The sequence below is a fragment of the Micromys minutus genome (assembly GCF_963924665.1).
Source record: "Micromys minutus genome assembly, chromosome: 24".
NCBI lineage: Eukaryota > Metazoa > Chordata > Mammalia > Rodentia > Muridae > Micromys > Micromys minutus.
Genome location: NC_137959.1, coordinates 19,130,447 through 19,150,856, shown reverse-complemented (window position 1 = coordinate 19,150,856; position 20,410 = coordinate 19,130,447). Strand labels below are relative to the sequence as shown.

The following is a 20,410-nucleotide window of genomic DNA, read 5'->3' as shown; positions in this document are numbered from 1 at the left end:
AGGCATGGCAGGCAAGGGCTTCTCCCTTCTTGCTGGCTGCATCAACAAGCTGTTCTGGAGGACAGACTCTCAGGGATGCCACCAAGGCAGAGCAAGCCAGCAAGCACAGAGGTAGTTTCCTGTGGGCTGTGAAAACCATTCTAAAAACAGTCTTCCGAGGTCATGCAACCATCGTGGTCTAGTCTCTCTTGGCATCCAGAGGTCAGAGGGAGAGTGATGACAGGCTCGTAGCCACACTCCCAATTGTCCTTGGGTCTAGCTACCACTAGGTTGGCTAAGACATCTGTGGCCTCACCTGCTCCACTTCCGCTTCACCTTCAAGTGAAGCTGACCAGGCAGCCCTTTGCTTCGTGCTCTGCTGCCCCCTGCTGGCCACAGCTGGGGGTGCACTGCGGCTTGGAGTAGTACAGTCTCAGCTTCCAGAGACCTCTAGGCAGGCCATCGCATCAGTAGATAGCCCTCTCATAAGGAAGTCAGGAACAGTTATAAATTTAATAAATCTGCCTGATAATTTACAGCAGTAGCTCCGAGGCTGGAGTTGCCCTGAGAAGCAAGGGCTGTGCAAGATGCAGCTGCTGCCGGAGAGGAACTCGAGTCCACAACTGAGAAGGTGGTCAGTAGGCTGCCAACCATGCCTCCAGGATGGCCAGCAGGGCAAGAGTGGAGGCCAGGCTGAGGCTCATGGGCATACAGCAAACCAGAGTGAGGCCAAACCAGTGAGGGCTGCTGGTGCTCCCACCACGAGCTCCTCAGTCCAAACTGGCCATGAGTAGGTGCAGCTCACGGAAGGCACTACCGTGGCGGCCACTCAGACCAGACTTGCTCTTGACGAGGCCACTGATGCTCTTGAGTTGCTTGAAGCAGAGTCGACACTTGTGCAGCCTGTAGGCCAAGAGGCAGCACCTCAGGATGGAGGCCACCCCGCCTGGCCAAGATGCCTGCCAGGACTAGGGCTTTGTTCTCTTAACCACTTCAGTCCCTCCTCCTAAGAGCACAAAAATATCCCCATCCCCCAAGCCATGGCAGTGTGAAGGGACACAAAAGGCCCATGCATGCTCTGCCATACTCACCGCATCCTGAGCCACTCTCAGACACTGTTCTCTGTAAGCTTTGGGCACAGCCACCCACAAATGAGGCTAAGAACTACATCATACCCCTTACCTCTCCTCTCGGCTGATGTCCACACCCACAGAAGGCGGGGCTGCCAAAATGTCAGTGATGAGGGGTAGGAACCGCTGCAGAATCAGCTTGAGGGAGGTGCACCCGGTCTGGACATAGCTTCAAGAGCAAGATGGATGGAGTTATACACAGATGGCCACAGAGCCAGAGAAAGGACAGGAGAGAGAGGGACCCTCCACAGACTGGGCATATGCACACATGCCTATTTCCACTCTGATGGCTCCAGGGTATGGAGGGGCTCCCTACCTCTCATACTTGCTCTGCAGGAGTTTCTCAATCTGGGGCAGTACTGTGGTGCACAGGTCCAGCTTCCACAGGGAGCTAGAGAGACAGCCGAGAATGACGTCATCAGCCGGCCCTGACCACCCTGCTCCTCCTCAAGGCCACTTACGCTTTCTGGTTGACAATGTTCAGGAGGTCCACTACCACAGACAGGTCATTGATGGCCACCGCAGAGTCCACCGATGTCTGCAGACAAACTCCATTAAGTGGGTAGCATGGGATGGGAGTGGGCAGGGTTGAAGGCATGTAAACAGATTGTGCCAACAAGAGGGCAAGGCACAGCCTGATGTCAGTGCTCAGCTGATGGAAGCTGGCTGTTCTGTTCAGCCTGAAGCCCAAGCAATAGGTGCTAAGGGGTCACCCTCACCTTGATATCTCCTGTGGTCCACACAGCTCGTACAGTGTCCAGGTTCTTGTGGCGGCTGGTAAGCACCACACACATGGTATCGTGGCCTTTGCGTATCTGTGACATGGCATCCTCATCCACCAGCTCTGCCTGCTGGGGGACCTTCACCGCCTATGAGGATGGTACCCAGATGCTGGCATAGGAGCAGATAGCACACTCAATCTTTCAGCCCTCAATCCCACTCTTGGGCAGGTCCCACTCACTGGCAAGAAGTCTGAGGCCTTTAGGCCAATGGGCTCATTTCGCGTGGCAGGGATGATGACAGGCTCACCCTTGGGTACAGGAGTAGAAGTCATGACTGATGGCCGTGCTGGGACCTCGAGCTGCAAGGAGCAGAGGCTGAGCTAGTACCAGATGAGCATCCCTGACAGGAAGGTCCCAACCCTGGCTTAGACCCATAGGATGCCCTCTCTGCTCAGACATACATTTGGCACTGGCAACTGCACATCCATGGCTGGGCTGGGTTTTGAGGCTTCCTTTGCTGTGGCTGTGTCTAGGAGTAAAGAAGAGAGGCTCAGTGCCAGCCTAGAGGGACCTGGTGGAAAGAGGTCAGAGAACAGGATGGGATTTCATGACGTCTGTGATTGGGAAGAAGCAGGTGCCAGCAGATGGACAGAGGGAACGAGGAGCTGGGAGCCTATCAGCAGGGAGGGTCCTGGAAAGCTAAGGCAGGAGCTGTCCTTGGATGCGTATGGATGGGACCCAGTAGCTTCCAGACAATCTTGCCATCAGGAATGTGGTATGTGAAACGGGCAGATGAGTGGGTAGTGAGCAGGAAACAGATTCTCAGTCTCATGAGATAAAGAAGAGACACTGGGTGCCCAAGGGAAGCCAGAGAGAGAGATGCTTTGGAGGATAGACTCTTTGCCAATCCCCCTTGGATTGTCCCTTTCTTCAGTCTCAGACTTCTGTCCAGGACTCACCATGTCTGGCTTCCAACTTGACACCTTGGTTCTTGCTCCAGGTGGTTCCTGATGATCCTGACTCCTCCCCACCAAAGCTCTTCTCTCCCTCTGCTCACCAGCCCTTAAGCCTCTCAGAGCCTTGATCGCCCCATATCTGCAGTAAACTAGTCCTCAGTAGCATACACCTCAGGGGCATATGTTTCTCTCAGCATTCAGGCATGGGCTAAAAAGAAGCACCTTCCTGCCTTGCTTACACTGCTTTCAGGGCCGTCCCTGGGGTCAGGCACATGGTAGGCAGTTTTAGGTAGTTTAGGGACAAGACCCAATTGGGTAGCCAGAAGAGGCAAGATCTGGTCCTTAAGAGGCCAGCGCTGCCCAACTCACCATCTTCTGGAGGCGCTGGGAAGGGCTCACTTCTCCGGGGCGGTGTCCGACCTGCCAAGGCAAAGGGGGCTGATATTTGGGTTCCCATAAGTTCCCTGGGAATAGGCCCTGTATGTGGGCCAAGGTCTTTTTTAAGACAGACGCACGGGTAGAAAGTGGTCCCCAAGCACATGCTCCTGGCCCTGTGAACCCATATGCACCCAGACTCTTTGCTTAGAGCAGGGCAGAGGATGGGCAGGAACCACCAGTGAGTGGTGCTGGACCTCTGCTAAAGTGTCCAGTTGGGTTTCTGTTTTTTTAGAAATCAGCCTGGTGCAAGAATGTGAAGAGCAGAAGGTTTAGGGGAATGCGGCCACAGCAAGGGGCCAGGCTGTGAGGTGGGAGAGGGTATGGCCTCACTGATGCTGTTCTTGGGCTGGAAGATCTCATTGTAGTCCTCCGCATTCTGGATCTCAGCCCGGGACTCACGCTCATCCCTGTCATCTTCGCTGCTGGGGCTGCGCCGCTCACTCTCTGAGTTGTGCTTTACCCTAACAGACGCAGAGCCAAACAAAAAGAGGCCAGGATCCTCAGTGAGGCCAAGGCTGGAGTGCTCAGGAGTCTTCTTGGGACATACGTCCTGCCGGGGCCATCAGCACCCACCTCTGAGGCTTGCTGCAGGTTGTGCTGGGCCGCTCGTAGATGCGACGGAGGGAGACACCAGGGTTAGGGGTCTGTTGTGTCAGAGGCTGGCTAGCCTGCACAGGGTCCTGGGTCACAGTTCCTGTCCTGGTGACTCTCGTCAAGTCCACCACGTAAGAGGAGACATTACTCTGGGAGAAAGCCACACCTATCTGCAGGACATGGCAGAGTTGGTGTGGAGTGGGACCAGAAGGGAGGCTCCTCAGGTGGGAGCATGAAGGGGAGGGTGGGCGGTGGGAGACTTGACTCTCACCAGCTGGTCATTACAGATGGCCAGGTCAGCCACCTTGCCCCAGTTGACAAGGACCACATCAAAGCAGCGTTCAGGTTCCCAGCCGTAGACACGTAGCGAGTCCTGGCAGCCGCTGTACAAGCAGCAGCCATCGGGGTTGAAGAGGACACTCCTAGGCCAGGTGAGAATTGGCTGTCACTCCTAGGGCACCTAGCTAGTACCCCACACCAAGAAAGCAGGTGAGCCCAGGACAGAGAAGTAGGAGCAGGGGCAGGAAAGAATGCCTATGCCAACATCCCACTACTGGACTAAGGGACAGAGGGCCCAAGTGCTCTGCCTACCTGACAGGCCCTGGCTCCCCTTCAATGCAGCTCACCACCTGGAACTTCTCCAGGTCCCAGAAGCGGATTGTCCTGCAAAGATGGTCACAGGAAGCTGTCCCTCATGTTATCCAGGGCCTCTCCAGGGCCCTCCCTGCAGGGGCACTAGGAGTGATGTCTGGGGCAGGAATGGCCCTGTGCATGCAGAGGGGAGGGTGAAGATGACCTAGGCTGTGCCCGACAGCCCTGCCCCAGGGCTAGCCTCAATTGCCAGGAGTCTCCCCTGCACTGTGCCCCACTAAGGAGCGTGGATTCCAAAGGGGCAGTACAAGAGCAGGACACTAGCCAGGGAGGGATGAGACCAGGAACCAGTCCTGGCTTAAATTTAGTCATACAAAAGGATACCTCCTCACCTGTCAGAGCTGCCAGAAGCTAGGAGATATTCATTGGGGTGAAACTCCACCACGTTGACAGGCCCTGTATGACCAGGAAACTCGGACATCATCTTGCCAGCCGTCAGATCCCAAAGCTAAATCAGGGTGGAAAGAGTAAGAGCCGGGCAGGGCCCTAGCTGCCCTGAGAGGGGTCTGAGCGCCCTCTCCACTCTCAACAAGTTTGGGGGCATATAAACCCAGTCAGCAGGGACACAGTCTATCTAATCAGGATACCTCTGGGCACAGCCTGCATGCCCACATCAGGAGTTACCTTCACTGTGTGGTCATCTGCTGCTGATGCCAGCCACTTCCCATCTGGGCTGAACCGGAGACACCGCACAGCCTGGCTGTGGCCCTGAAGAGAATGAAAAGAGCCAAGCTCTTTGGAGGGGGCTGGATCTCATAGCACTTCCCCATCCCTACTGCCTGCCCCCTACAAGGCCTTCCTAGGGACCAGCCACAGAGAGGGCCACTGCTGAAGGAACACTCATTTTTATGTACTTTTATGTGTTCTCCCAGGCCTCCAGGAAATCACAAGTTTGCAGCTTGTTAAGGGTAAAGGTGTTTTATGAACTTTTCTAAAGCCCTTAAGAAAGAGTCTGTGAGCCACAGTACTGCACATACGTAAGAACAGGGCGCCCAGCACCCAGGGACACCAGTATCCAACTGCCAAAGCAAAGCATGGATGAGTTTAAAATATGTGGCTCTAGGGATTGGTGGAAAGCTGGGGGTCCTGATGGACCACCCCAGGCACTGCTCCTTGGTCTACATCCTACTCCAGGTCTGTTCTGAGTCAACTGCAATGAACTGCAGTCCCCCAGCCCCACTGCAGTGTGGACCCAAACTCTGTGTGGGGTCATAGGTAACTAACACAGGTCATGCTTACCCTGTATCGGAAGACACAGCCTTTCCTCCTGATGTCCCAGAGCTATAGGGGAGAAAAGCAAAGGTGGAGGTGAACCACAAGAAGTTGTTATGTCCATGAAGGCTAGGCTAGAGGGTACAGTACAGCTCTGAGAGAGGACTTTGGGTACCTCTAGGTCATGAGACCCAAAGAGAAAGGTTGGAGGTTTGACCAAGCTGGGAATCCCAGGTCCTCTGTCCCAGGGATGGTGGAGGATGTTGCCATGAGGGGAGGACTCCCTTACACTTGATGATACTGGGAGGTGAGTGGCAGAGTGGTACCTCACCTTGATGTTTGTGTCCTGGGAACCTGAGGCCACAAATTCGCCATATGGGTGGAAATCCAGGCTGCAGATATTGGCTTTGTGGCCCATGAGTGTTCGAAGAACTAATGAATCAAGATGAAGCAGAAGTGTTAAGTGTTGACTGGCCAGCAGAAGGCAGCCAAGCCCAGCTATGTGCACCCTTTGCCACAGAAACCGGGATGCCAATGTGAAGCTGGGAGATCAACCAGAGCCCTGCCACCCTGGCAGTTCTACAGCTATCTTTGTCACTACTCACGTCCCCAGAAAAAAACACAGCATTCCCTGTAGCCTGTGTGTACCACGGCCCCTGGGCAGCAGTAGTCACAATGCTTGGTCCAGGCCACATGGCCATGGGACTACCATGCAGAGTGAATAATCCCCAGGACAGTACCAAGGAGAGAGCAGAGAGAGGCTGCAATCAGGGAAGCTGCTTGGCTAAAGAATGCAGGAACACAGGGGACATCAGCTGGATGGCAGTCATTGCAAGAAGAGGATATGGTGGGGACTCACAAAGCCCAGTGGGATGTACCTATGCAAGTGACCTTGAAGATGGCCCTAAAGCAAGTGAGAATGGAGGACAGTCACAGACTAGTTATCTACTGCTGTTCTGGTGCCACATCTAATCCATTAACGTCTGGCGGGCACGTGGCAAACTTGTGTCTCAAAGTATTCCAGGCAGTGTTCAAGTCTAACTCTTGTCTTGTTTTTTGAAAGTTTTATATTTCCACTGCCCAGATAAAGCCTACTAGCCCATGGGTGGTAGGCCAAGGTTAACAGGGAGTGAGCTCTCACATTAGGGACAGGTATGCAAAGATCCAAGCACACATGAACCGAGTAACTACTGTCGAATCCACCCATCTATGCCAGGATGAGCTTGGCAGCTTGACAAAACTAGCCAGGGCCTAGGCCCACTGTCCTAGTTCCACACTTGGTTTCTGATGGGCACTGTCTGAGGATTCTGCCAAGGTGACTCACCCATGGTGTGGATGTCCGACTCCACTACACCCCACACTAAACATTTGGCCTTTCCTGATCCTTAGCTGTCTTGTATTGCTACAAGTTCAGGAAGCTTGGCTGACATGCTGCCCTAGCCACCTAGTGCCTTGCTGCCACAGCAAGGAAACTCACGACACTAGAGGCTGTAGTGGAGCCCACTTGACATCAGGCAGCTTCCTGAGGTGTGGGTGCCGTCCTGTGTGATCCAGCAAGCCTGTGCCCTTACCTTCCAGCTGCACCATGGAAAGCTGGCAGGACCACATTCTTCTGCCATGACTTCTGCCCTTACTTGTCTTTCCCAGGGGATGCCTAGCCATGGTCACAGGCTCTGGGGACTACAGAGTAGACCTGTCTGCACATGTGGGGACCTCCAAGGTTGTTCAGCCTCTGCCTACATCCTCCACAGTTAACTGTGGCTCTCTCAGAAACCCCTGTGTACCGGAAGCTTCTCTAGATTCTCATCTCTTCCGGCCACTGGGTGGCAGTGGCTCTGAGAGCTTAGCTCTCCCTTCTGAGGACAAGCTTGAGAACTGTCAACTGAGGCAGTAGACAGCAGAGCATGTGGAATGGGGTGGGGGTGGAGGGATAGGAGTTCCACCGCCCATAGCCCCAGGGTTTTCCCTAAGCCTTGTGCCTTGATGGTCTCAGTCTGCCCATCTATCAAAATGGGGGTCTGCTAACCAGGCTTCACGTCCGTTTCCACCTTGCTATGTGAAGACATCGCTCTCATCTCCCGGGGGCACGGTGGCCAAGGAAGTCTGTGGTGGGCTGTGGCTCTGTAGCTTTTCCCTTGGGCAAAGCATGAAGAGCAGTGATATTCACTGGGGACCACCTGCCTTCTGAGACAGAGCCTGCCATTGTGGTGTGGTCCCCTCCCTGCCTCTCATGTCCAGTGACAAGCACGTGCTCTGAGGCCTGATGTGGCCTGGACAGGGAGCGTCTGCTAAGACACAGTTGTTTGTCATTAGGGCATCCTGGGGCTCTGGGCTCACTACGTCATCATGTAGTCACATCATGTAGAAAGGGATGCCATCTTTCCCGGGGTCCACAACACAAACCCCCATTCCTGAAGGAAGTTAAGCCGGGCACACGTGCCAGTGCTACTGTTCCCCAGGAAAGCCTGTGCCAGAAGGATCTTCTAGACTTAGCCAGACTCAGGGATCTCTTACTGGACGAAGAAGGCTGGAGCCTCTGAGACGCAGCAAGAGGTCCCAGAAGCAAGCACACCAGCTCCATTCATTCAGATGGCCCAAGGGCGGCCTGAACTGTGTTTGGAGGTGATACTGGATTTCCTGTCAGTACTGCGGTGCATGGGGATGGGGTGGGGGCAGGGAGGGATTCCACATCAAGTTCCAAGATTCTTCTGACAAATCTGCTGGGCTGCTGGGGCTGGTAGCACCCAGGCTGTGAGTTTCTAGACCAAAAGGAACCTGTGAGGTCCAAGCTCGATGTGAGAACGCATCCACAGAAGAGCCTACAGTGGTGAGGTCTAGAGAGCATCTTACAAACCAAGGGAAGAAAAGGGAAGGCAGACACAGATCCCCTGTTAAGGGCCACAGAAAAACAGCACTGGATTCCACCAGCAACTCTGGAACCTAAAAGCAGTCCAGTGGCACCTTCAAAATCCCAATAGCAAATTATTTCCAGTAGAATTCTACATTTGGTTGCTTTCAGTCAAGGAGGGTCTCTGATGCTGTGCCTGCTATCCACCCTCAGTGCCAGAGACCAAAGCAGGGCCTCCCACATGCCAAACAAGGGCTCTACCATTAAGCTATGAACTTGCCCTGACACCAACACAGGACAGACTTGAACTTGCAGTCTTCCTGCCACTGCCTCCTGAGAACACCTAGCTCCCTCCATCTGGAGAAGAGGAAACTAGGGAAGAGCTGTAAACCACAGGACACCCAAGGCAGAGATGAGGGGGCCATGGGTGACGGCTAGCCTGCAACCTCAGGGCTCCCAGAGCTGGACTAGAGGAGGGACTGGAAGCCAGCGCAGAGCACCTGTGATGATGACTAACGACAGACAGGGATTCTGAAAATGTACATGGAAAAAGGAACAACTGTTCACCCCCGGGAAACCAACTTACAAAACAAACACTTGGGGTCCTTACAGCACAAATACTGACCATGTAAATGGTCTGCAAAGACAGGAAGAGAAATGTGGGCAATGGGCTCTGGCCTTGCTGAGAGCCAAGCCCTGCCTCTCACTGCAGGAGGGTACAGCACTTGAGAATTTCCTGTTTGTTTGTTTGAGGTGGGGGTCGTATACCATAGGCTAGGCTGGCCTTCAGCTCCACAGCAATTCTCTTGCCTCAGCTTCCTGAATGCTGGGACTCTAGGCAGGCACCACTGTGAGGGCCCAAACTGGTTTTGTTTTGTTCTAAAGGGAAAAGCAAGTGTGATGCAGGGGGTTTAGGAGAGCAACAACGGTGCTGTGGGCATGGCAGACCGGGAGGGAGAAAAAGGCTCTTAGAACGGGGGAGGGCTGGGGCGAAGGCTCATGAACCCTGTGCCATCAAGGTTCATAATAAAACGTGTTATTCCTGTCAAGGTGAGAAAAGACAAAGGGAAGAGAAGCAAACAGACCAGCCACCCAACACCCACCCTGGGTGGGAGGCCCCCCAGTATTTTACTGGCTCTTCCCACACGGCAATCTTCTTCTCTTTCTGGGTTCTGAGCACACATATGTACATGTACACACACAGCTTACTGCTCATCACTTGGGCACCTCCTCATGTCGGCGACTGGGGGATGGCAGTGCCTACTGCTGCTGGGTTGACAGCACGGTACAGACAGCATGCCGCCCACTCTGCTCAGTGCTCGGGGAACAAAGCACCCAGACCTCCTGGAGGTGGCAGCCCAAAGCCCAAGCCTGGTTGGACGCGCACACAGGAACAGTAAGGAGGGAGACCTACTTTTAGCAGCTTCCAGGTCCCAGACGCGGATGGAGCCTGACTGGGAACCAGCAACAATGAGCTCCTCAGGGGTGTTGAGGCGGACACTCTCCACAGGGGATGTGTGACCCGTCAGGCTCTGCAGAGAGAGGGTGGCAGCTCCAGTAACTGCAGGGGTAACCCCCTAGCCACTGCCCCGGATTTAGGGTCCCTGAGAACGGCTTCTGTAGAAATAATATGTGGTGAGCTGTTCTCTGGGGCCCCGCCTATAGCCTAATTCTGCTGAGCATGGTGGCTCATCAGGACAATGGATGAAGCAGCCCTCTAAACACCTGTGACCCTAACATTTGGGAGACGGGCAGAAGGATGAGTCCCAGGCCAGTCTGGACTACATACAGAGACTCTGAAAAAAAAAAAAAAAAAAAAAAAAAAAAAAAATCCAAACTCAATTCAAACCCCAGGCATCCTTCAACCTTATCCCTCCTATAGCACTCCTGGCATGGGCGTGGCCTACAGAAATGACTCTGGGCCACTAGACAGGAACAGGGAATCAACAGGAGATGTTGAACTTTTATCCGAGTCTGAATGAGCCCATCCAGGCTTTCCCCATCTCTGTCTACTCGGACTGTAGAGGCCATAGCAAGCTAGAAATTCACCTCCACTGCCTGCCTACTGGGTGCCTGATCCCCTGGGGGTGCCTGACCCATGCTCCCAGGGACCTGGGAAGGTACAGGTCAGTTCTTGCACATCTAAGGCACATGGAGCATGGAGAGCTGGGCCAGGTAAGGTGGGAGCTTTTGTAAGGGAAGACTGGAACCCAAGTCCAAGGTACCTGTCACTCTCTGCTCAGTGTCAGTCCCTCAAAGCACTGTGGCAATTTCACCAGTGCTTACTAAGGCTACATTTTTGGATGGGGACATGTGGGAAACGTGGGCATTCCTCAGCACAGGGCCTGAGCCTGTAGTTGCAGCATCTTGTTTACAGTGGTGGGGTCTACATGGGCCCATAAAGAATGCACATTCTCCCCAAACCCACAATCCAAGGCTGTGTGTGGTGACACACGTCTGAGATCTCGGCAGTAAGGATCATCCCTGGTCTCTGAGGTAGAAGAATCTCCAGGCTCAAGGCCAGCCTGGGCTACACAGTAGGACCCTGTCCCAAAAGAACACCACCCCCACAATTCTTCAGGGACCTTATTCTCTGCAAGCACAAATCCAAGTTTATTGATGGCAAGAGATTGGAATCCATGTAAATGTCCTCCACAATAACTCTTTAAACACGAGGTAGGACTGAGCTCCACAGGATTGAGACCCTGGAGGGAAACCGGATGTATTTTCTTGTCCATGGACTAAATAATTCCAGAATACAGAAGGAGGCCTAGTTATCTCCAGAGAGGACACACACGTCACTGAAGGGAGAAATACTTCAGCGTTGACCTTCTTATCTCTTAGTGAATTTTTATTTTATTTGTTTTAAATATATTTAGGCAAGCACTCTACATTGAGCTACCTCTCTAGCCTGTGCTGATTATTTTCAATTTATGTTACTACTTTGTCATTTTATGGGGAATGGAAACATTAGAGTCCTACAAACAAAACAAGAAGCGGGCTCAAGAAATGGCTCAGTGGTTAAGGGCACTGGCTGATCATCCAGAGGCCCTGGAGTCAATACCCACCACCAACATGACAGCTACCAATCATCTGTAATGCCAGTTCCAGATCCAGTGCCCTCTTCTAGCTTCTACAGGCACTGTGCACACATGGTGCATATACATACAAGCAGGCAAAAGAAAGACACACACACACACACACAAAATAAACACAAAAATAAAAAATAACAGTGAAACCAAAACAAACAACAAAGTGATTCTTACTGAACCTGGACACACTGACTGTGATCTAAGTGGGTCCCAGTTTCACTCAGTCTCACAGAAATCCCTGAATAACCAAGCTGTCACTAACAGCCTTCGACTTCCTGTTTTGTTTGTTTACTTGGTCAAAAGACAAAAGAATGACAATTGCTTAAGGTGTGTCTCAAGGACATGTTCCCAGCAGAGGGTAAAAATGTGAAGTGACTCCCAGAGCCTGCCAGGACAGATTCTCAGAACTGCATACTCTGGGTTTGCTCAAAGGTTTGGACAGGGGCTGGAGAGATGGTTCAGCAGTTAAGAGCCCTGACTGTTCTTCTAAAGGTCGTGAGTTGAATTCCCAGCAACCTCATTGTGGCTCACAACCATCTGTAATGGGATCTGATGCCCTCTTCTGGTGTGTCTGAAGAGAGCTACAGTGTACTCACAAAAAATAAAAAATAAATAAATAAATCTTTAAACAAAAGGTTTGAACAAGTGAGAATGTTTGACACAGTGTGGTTTAGCAGAGACTAAAAGCTGGAGCCAGCAGCCCTGCTGATAACAGGGTGTGGCTAAGCTAATTACAGCTCATCCCTTCAGTGGATACCAAAGAAGCCATGTAAAAGCACACTATAAATCAGTATGTGTTGACATAGGAACATCCTCATGACACTGTCCTTCTAAAGAACCAGGTCACACAAGAGTAAGCTAATGTTCTGAGATACGTGTGTGTGTGAGTTTGTGTTTGTGTGTGTGTGTGTGTGTGTGTGTGTGTGTGTTTGTGTTTGTGTTTGTGTGTGTGTGTAAACGTGCATGTGCTTCTATTCCATTCTCTAGAAAAGTGCAGACTAGAACCTGCTCATCTTTGGCCAACTGGTTACTGGTTTTCCCTCCTGTTTGTGCTGGCCTGCCTTGGAAAGCAGCCTTGTATATGGTGTGTGACCAATAAAACTGCTTAGAACAATGGCCTCCAACAGAGTCCTCTCTCATCATTTAGACAAAAACACCCCCCCCCACACACACAAGCTGGCACTTTGAAAGTGGGGTTTATTTAAACCTTCCCATGACTACTCTGGTGTTCTGTCCCTCACCTGTGTCATCCCGATTCCTGAGAGCTGTCCTGGGCTCTCCCAGGCCTTACTGGGCAGACAACTGGGTGTGTTGGAATGGTGTGCTAGAATCAGCAATGCCTGCAGAGGGTGCCTCCCCTGGGGCGGGGCACGTCATCACTTACCATGATACAGTTAGGCTTGTTTATGGACCACAGGTTGACACGGCAGTCATCCCCACCAGTGGCCAGTAGCCGCCCGGAGGCCTTGCCCAGCACCAAGGAGGACACGTTGCTGGCATGGGCAACAATCTCTTCTGCATTGGAAAGGAGGGAAGAAAAGTGGTCAGGGGACTTTGACAGGCCATATGGAGGATGCCACCAACTCTGAGCAGGATGCCCAGATAACCCCCACCAGTTTCAGGACCAGCAGCAAGGCAAAGTGTGGGCCAGAGGCTGAGGTGACTGTCTCTTCACCTTAGCCTGCCCTGCTAAGATGCTTCCTCCTGAGTTCATTTCCCTTTACAACAGCAATGCAGACTGCACAGTGCACCCTCCATACACACATATTCAACCAACTGCTGATGGGGGAATGTTTGGGACAAGCACATCCATTATGCTGAGCACATGGTACACATCTGCAAACTCAGCATGTGGGAGGCTAAGGCAGCCCAGAAGAATCATGAGATCCAGGCTAGATTGGGCCACATGCAAGACCTGTCAGGAAACAAGCACCTGTACTTACTATGCATAGACTTTTCCTCATTGCTAGTCCATAAACAATACAATGCAAGAAATATTCAAACATTGCAGTATATTAAATATCACAGGTAACAGAGATGAGTCAAGGTACCCAGAGGAGGTTCAGGTTTCTGCACACATAACACATCACTGTATATGAGTACACTGTGGCTATCCTCAGACACACCAGAAGAGGGCATCAGATCCTATTACAGATGGTTGTGAGCTACCATGTGGTTGCTAGGATTTGAACTCAGGACCTCTGCAAGAGCAGTCAGGGCTCTTAACCACTGAGCCGTCTCTTCAGCCCATAACACATCACTGTGTAAAGGACTAAGCATATATGACATGGCCAACTGTGTGAAGGGGTCCTAGAATCAATCACCACAGATACTGTGAGAAGGCTAAGTTCACTTTTAAAAACTGGCTTCTCATTTTTTATCTACCTTGTCTTAAGCACTAATATCCAGATATACTCATATACTTTTTCTGATACAAAAAAAAAAAAAAAACACTGAAAATATTTTTTTAAATAGACCCATACACCACCTAAGAACCTTTCAATGCTTGAGTGCCACCCAAACAGACAAAGCCCACCTGGGACACACCTTGAGAAGAATCCAAGTTCTGTCTAGACAGCTGTCCTGATTCAGAATCCTGAATCTGGTGCTAATCTGTCAGCTGTATGACCTTGGACAAGTCATGGATCCTCTCTGAGAGAGGGTCCTTGCCTGGAGAACAGGATGACCCCAGAGCCAGGTCATTGGGAACAGGCTGCGATGCAGACAGAGGAGCAGCCATGGGGACAGAGTGGCCATTAGGCCAGGCAGGCAGGGAGCAGCTCCCATATAGATAATGGCAGGAGGCAGCAGACTCAGCAGGAGCTGGGTGGGGAGAAGCTGACCCTGGAGACAGGAGATAAGGACAGTGGACAGTCCACCAGATCCCCAGGCCTGACCACGGTGGGAGGGTCAAGGTGGGGCACACAGGTAAGAACTTCAGTGCTCCAGAAAGAACAAACTCAACAGAGAATCAGCAGGCAGACTAGGCCTCTAAGCCAGTACCTGGTCTCCAACCTCCTCTGGGAACAAGCAGACAGAAGAGTAAATCCAATATATCCGGGTAAAGGAAACCCCAATATACGCAGGTGCCCTAAAGGAGCTAGGAACTGACTTGGGTGGCACAGAGACGGAATGCCATGGCTGTTAGTAAAGGGTCCTCCCCTCCTCTCAGGTCCTACTCTACTCAGCCTAGGTAGCTCTTTCGGGAACTGCAGACCATATGGAGACTGGAAAACAGGGCTAGGAAAGCCAGACAGTTAATTTTTGAAATGATACCTCCCTTTAGGGCCTGGCAGGGCACAACTGGCCTAACCAGGGTAAGAGTTCCTTGTAAACCCAGACGCTTCCAATCTAGGTATTGGAGGACCTGCTGCCTGAACCCAATGGAATAGGGGTCTTGCTATAATTCTCAGCTCAACTAGAATCTTGTCCTTTGTACGCTTGGGGACAGCTGCCCTAAAGCTTGAGCCATAAACCCTTAAATATCTGTCCAACCCAGCAGGAGAGCAATGCAGCTGCTCCTGAGCACTCTGCTCTGGAGGCTCAGCTCTGTCTCTGCAGCCACACCCTGAATTCGTCAGAGAGCCCCCAGGCATCTGCCATGGTTCTCACTCTCCCCAGGCAAAGAGAGAAAGGTCTGGTTGAGTCCCATCTCAACGAGCCTCAAGACCACCTCTAGAGACAGCCATGAAAGTCTAACTGAAGGGACTTCTAGGCATCTATCTGCCCTAGGCCTGGCACTGGGAGGCTGTGGAAGGAGAGCTTTCTGCCCTCAGGCTCCAGGGGTATAAGATGGATCCTGGGCAGGGCCTAGAACAGGCAGAGTCACAGGCAGGGAGTGTGGGTTGGATGACTTCCCTTTAAGTAGGGGCTGATGGGAACTGTCAGGACAGGAAGACACAGCATGAGCACCAGCAAAAGGGATGCCAGCCCTTACAGGAGTCTTCTCTCTGCCTTGGCTTAGAGAACACCAAGCAGCAATGGCCCACACTCCAGTACTGGATTTTTACACAAACAAATGAAATTCATCAATGTCTCCTGCAGGCCAGATGATGGCTGCTGCTCTCCCGACAGCATGAGCCAACAGCACCTCCCCATCCACAGCAGTATAGCCTAGCACATCTCAGCCAAAACGGACAGTCACTGTCGGTCTGCTCACAGGTGCTAAGGACTTACAGCCTAGGAGGAAGATAGAAGGGACAGGGGTTCAGGAACCCCACACTGGTTAAAGAGCTTTCTGATCCTCATCACACCCTGAAGCCCCAATCTGTGTGGCCTCAGGCTACATACCCAAAAGCCTTTGTGCTCAAGAAACTCTCAGAACCCCAACATAGCTGATCATACTACTGCCTGCTGCTCAAATACTTTGATGCTTGGGGTCTTTAATAACAAGGGTCTTTTGGACACGTGCTCTGCAGAACTTAGGTTTATGTGGTAACCCTTTCTCCTTGCTGCTGTGTGAAAGCTCCATGGTCTCCTATAAGTCTCTCTAATATACAAGGCTTCCAGTTTCGGGCCTTTGCACTTGCTGCTCATACACCCTATCCCTCATCAGTAATTAACTGATTCAAAGCATGCACATGCCCGAGCGTACACACATCTGTGCATGTACACACGCAAATGCACGCACACACACTTAGACTCAGAGCAGGATTGGAAACAGATGGCTATGGTTCTGATTCCTGCCTCTGTTGCTCTCCCAAGGCTGAGATCCCACTATGCAGTGACCTTGAACCCTACAGGTAGGGAAAGCCATTAAAAAGTTGGACACATAATGCCAATAAATTCAAAGTTACTCTGCCTAGAGTAGCCATTAACAGGGTCCTCCCCAGAACCCTACAGCTTCCAGGAACAACTTGAAGATGACCCCAATCTCTCAATGAGGAATCAGAGTCCCCAAAACAGCTTTGCCTAAAGTCTCCTTATCTGCTCCTGAAAACGGCCCAGGCACAACACACCGAACCTATAATAACCAGCTACAGCTGGAGAGAAAGCCAGAGGTGTGATGTGGGTCCCCCACACCTGATCTAGGGATCCTCCAGGGCCTTTTAGAGGATCCGAGAACAGAGCTATTACATGCTAGGATGGTATGGGCCTTGGATGCTCTCATTTGCTCTCAAGAGGAGTCTCGGAGAAGACACACGTGTGACAACATCATCGTTCCTGTCAGGTTTGAGTGCGCGTATGTCTCAGTACTGTTTTCTAACAGAATACATGGATAAGTATGATTTTCATAAATGAAAGCCTTTCGGGGTCTTCAATAATTTTTAGGAATATGAAAGAGTCAGGTGTGGTGGGTGGCACAGACCTTTAATCTCAGCACGCAGGAGGCAGAGGAACATGTCCCAAGCCAGCCAAGGCTTTAGGGACATCCTAGCTTCAAAAAAAAAAACAAAAACCAAAACCAAAACAAAAACAAACAAACAAAAAAAACCTAAGAGTTTAGACTAATAATTTCTGAACTATTTTTGCCTGATTTTGCTTCAGAAATAGCCCTGCCAGTATGTTTGTGCGACTTTCCCTCCACCTCCATCCCAAGATACTTTCATCTGATGGAGAAAAGGAACTTGAAACACATCTGGAATTCCTGGAACACCTTTCAGCCTTCCTCAAAACACTCTGCCCATCAGCCCAAGTAGGAATCCTTTATAAAGTGCTTTACTAGACAGATCTTACTTAAATCTCAGGGCCAGTACCGAGCACTTATTTTGCTGTACAGAAGGGTTGCTTAATCACCTGCTCAATTTGATTTACATCTTTGTCTACCTTAAAAGATCTCTCTTGTGCCAGGGAGAGGAGACAGAGCTGAAAGCTAAGAGTACTCAGCAATGGGCAGCTCACAAAACAACAGTGTGATAAGTGAAAAAACGAAAAGTACTCACGCAACTTCCAGGCAGTCTTGGTGACCACAGGGGTGGCCATGCTTCAGGGGGGTGGCACCTGAGACTCCACCCACAAAACAGATTGTGCTTTCTCTGTGGGGTGGGGGTGGATCCCCCCCAGATCCGACAATCAAGTTGGCAGGGAGTTCCCACACATCCAGGCAGAGAGTCCTTCTCTCCTGGCCAAGGACTGCCTGGTGGTTTAGATCATCCGCTACCAAGCAGCAGCCTGTACATATAGGTCAGGATCCCAGATCATGGAATGTCAGGCTTGGGCCATCTCGGCTCAACACTGGGCTAAAATACAAGCAGAGGTGATGGTGTGTTAGGAACTGCCCGAGATGAGTTGCAAGTCCCTAAGTCATCAAGGCCACTTGATACAGACCCACCAAAGCCTCCAGGGCCTGGAGCTGCAGTGTGCACTGGGTCTGAAAAACTTGTGACATGGAGCCCAAAGATAAAACACCTTCCCTAAATAGCTGGGCCTGGTAGCCCACGTCTTTAACCTCAGCACTCAGGAGGCCAGCTAGAGGTAGGCAATTCTCCATCAGTTCCTGTCTCAAAGAGAAGAAAGGAAGGGAGGAAGGGAGGGGGGAAGGAAGACAGTGGACTGGGGATAGAGAGCCAGAGAGGAGTAGGGGGTTGACTTCTCAGAGGCCTACAGTAATGCTGCAGGGTGCTGAGTGTCCTAAGTGACCACGTATCTTCAGTCCACTCAGATTTGCATCTCATGTATTGGATGGGGCAATAGAATCTGAGGCTAGGTTTAGGGGCCCATGAGAGACACCCAAAAGGCAGAGAGAGATACACAGAGATGAATAGGGAGACTAGCAGACAGACAGACAGACAGACAGACAGACAGACAGACACACACACACACACACACACACACACACACACACGTACAGAAAGAGGGAGGGAGAAATTTTTGAGAGGATTTTTGAGGGGCCAATCCTCTTGCTTCCTTCATCTCCAGCTCCTGTTAGGGAACCACACCCACTCCCTGCAACTCTCAAGGGCATAGCTAGGAATTGAGTCTCCAGTCCAGGTGTGAGTCGGGATGACTCAATTCTAAAAGGCCACAACAGGGATGGAGTCTTCCACAGCCACAGCCCTTCTCCTCTTGTCCAGGAGCCCTCTTGCTGGATTCTTTCTCCTGTTGCCTATGCTCCCATTTTGGCACATCTTGAGCTCCCTTAGTTGGACATGCTTCGCCAGACCCTCTTTACTTCTCTTTCCTCGCTGCTATCAGAGTCCCCCATTCATTCGCTCTCTTGTTTCTGGAGTTCCAACTCCGCATACCCTCTGCTCTGCTTCCGGCCCACCAGCATTTCCCTCCCCGGCCTCCACACACCCGTCCTGCTCGCTCATCCCAAATCTGCCACCGGTCCCCTCAGCTTCGCTTGACCCTCCGCCCCTCTGTCTTGAGGGGCACTGGATCCAGCCTGCCCTGGCCGAGAACCTTCTTCCGGTGACGGGACTGTCCCCTCCAGGCTCGGCGAAGACTAGGGCCATCTTCCCTTTGCCTCCAAGACCCCAAGGGCCACTCTACCTGCAGCTGTAGCTCTGGAGGCCAAGGCTTCCCTCCAGGCGCGACCCCCACTTGCCTCCATCCTTTGCCCTGATTGGTCGCTGCTTGACAACCGACCCTCACAACAAAACCTCCGGCCTAGAGTCCCTCCCACTTCACTTCTTACACCAATCAGTCGCCACAGACGCTCCGCCTTCCTCTGAGATTGACCAATGGAACCAAGCGCTCCTGCCGATTTACGTAACTACCCGCCTTCTTTCCCCGATTCAGACTAATCACGAGAAAGAAGCGCTTACGGACCGCCCTTAGGTCACAGAAGAACCAATACGGGCTTCTGCGTTCTTAGTCCCAACCCTAGTCGGGCTGGGGTTTTCCGCCCTTTTTCTTCATTTCCTGGAACCCGGTTATGTTTTAAAAATCCGCGAGCACACCCGATGGCGGCTGGACCAATCACTTCAGCAACAGTTCTGGCTAGACCAATAAACGTGAGTATTATTGGCAAACCAGCTCTGAGCTAACCAATGGAAAGGGGACTTCTAGAGCATTATAAAGTGGCAGATCTTCCATATTGGAACAGGGCCGCCGGGACTCCGCCCTCAGCCTGTGAGTGTTGCCCGCGTGGTGAGAGGACTTGGCTTTTACTTGGATCCACACATCTCCTTGAGTTCACTGATCTCGAGGGAAACAGTTTAATTACATATGGAGTCGATGCGGAGCCCAGGAGTGCGTCTCTAAGATTACAGTGGAATGAGGCTTGTGTCTGCTCGCATGCGGAAATTATAAAACTAGGGAACCGGAGAAAGGCTGAAGTTTTTGACACGTTAGGCAGGTTGAGATCGTGAAGAAGCTACATAACCCACCAGGAGTCGGAGGCTGGGAGCGGGGGAGGGGCGGGGCGCTCACTGAGGAACTCAGTCCCAGCCCGTTGCAGAAATAACCTCCAACCTAGGTCTGTCCTACGTTCTTTCGCCTCTGGTCGGGGCTGCTGCATCTGGAGTTCTGCCCCACAGCTCTGAAAGGGAGGAATTTCCCATTTATAGATGAGGAAACAGACACTGTGGTGAAAAGACCAGCTGGAAGAACGGACCGAGGACTTGAACCTTTGATCTTAAAGTCTTGTCACGGGAAGTTCTTATTAAATAATGCAAAAATCTCTACAGGAACAAAAGACATCCACCTGCCTTCTGGGAAGTCGGCACTGAGTAGTAATTATTAAGAAACCTGGATTCGGAGAATAATTATCAAAACTTTGCAGTTTGCTGTTTCCTCAACGTTTTATTTAAAAAAAAAAAAAGTCAAATCTTTCATTTTGATATATTTTGCCTTATCTGCTTTGTTTAACAATTTGAACATGTTAGATCCCAAGACACTTCAA

General features: G+C 51.5%; 1 protein-coding gene across 3 annotated transcripts; it reads right to left on the bottom strand.

The window, feature by feature from the left end:
* Window positions 1-525: 525 nt before the first annotated feature.
* On the bottom strand, window positions 526-19,458 carry KATNB1 (katanin regulatory subunit B1). Of its 3 annotated transcripts, none has more exons than XM_080937382.1 (20): window positions 19,336-19,458; window positions 17,505-17,801; window positions 13,007-13,137; window positions 9,945-10,062; window positions 6,014-6,114; window positions 5,710-5,751; window positions 5,095-5,178; window positions 4,803-4,918; window positions 4,411-4,482; window positions 4,091-4,241; window positions 3,799-3,989; window positions 3,556-3,686; window positions 3,157-3,207; window positions 2,293-2,360; window positions 2,071-2,190; window positions 1,829-1,978; window positions 1,571-1,647; window positions 1,426-1,500; window positions 1,162-1,278; window positions 526-882 (listed from the first exon to the last, which is right to left on the bottom strand). In XM_080937382.1, the coding sequence occupies exons 2-20, from the start codon at window positions 17,542-17,544 to the stop codon at window positions 750-752; spliced, it is 1,968 nt and encodes a 655-aa protein (XP_080793508.1). In that variant the 5' UTR covers window positions 17,545-17,801; window positions 19,336-19,458; the 3' UTR covers window positions 526-749. The 3 variants fall into 3 exon arrangements, with proteins under 3 accessions (XP_080793508.1, XP_080793507.1, XP_080793509.1); XM_080937381.1 differs by lacking the exon at window positions 19,336-19,458 and adding an exon at window positions 19,057-19,159; XM_080937383.1 differs by lacking the exons at window positions 17,505-17,801; window positions 19,336-19,458 and having other exon boundaries at window positions 9,945-10,060.
* Window positions 19,459-20,410: the final 952 nt, after the last annotated feature.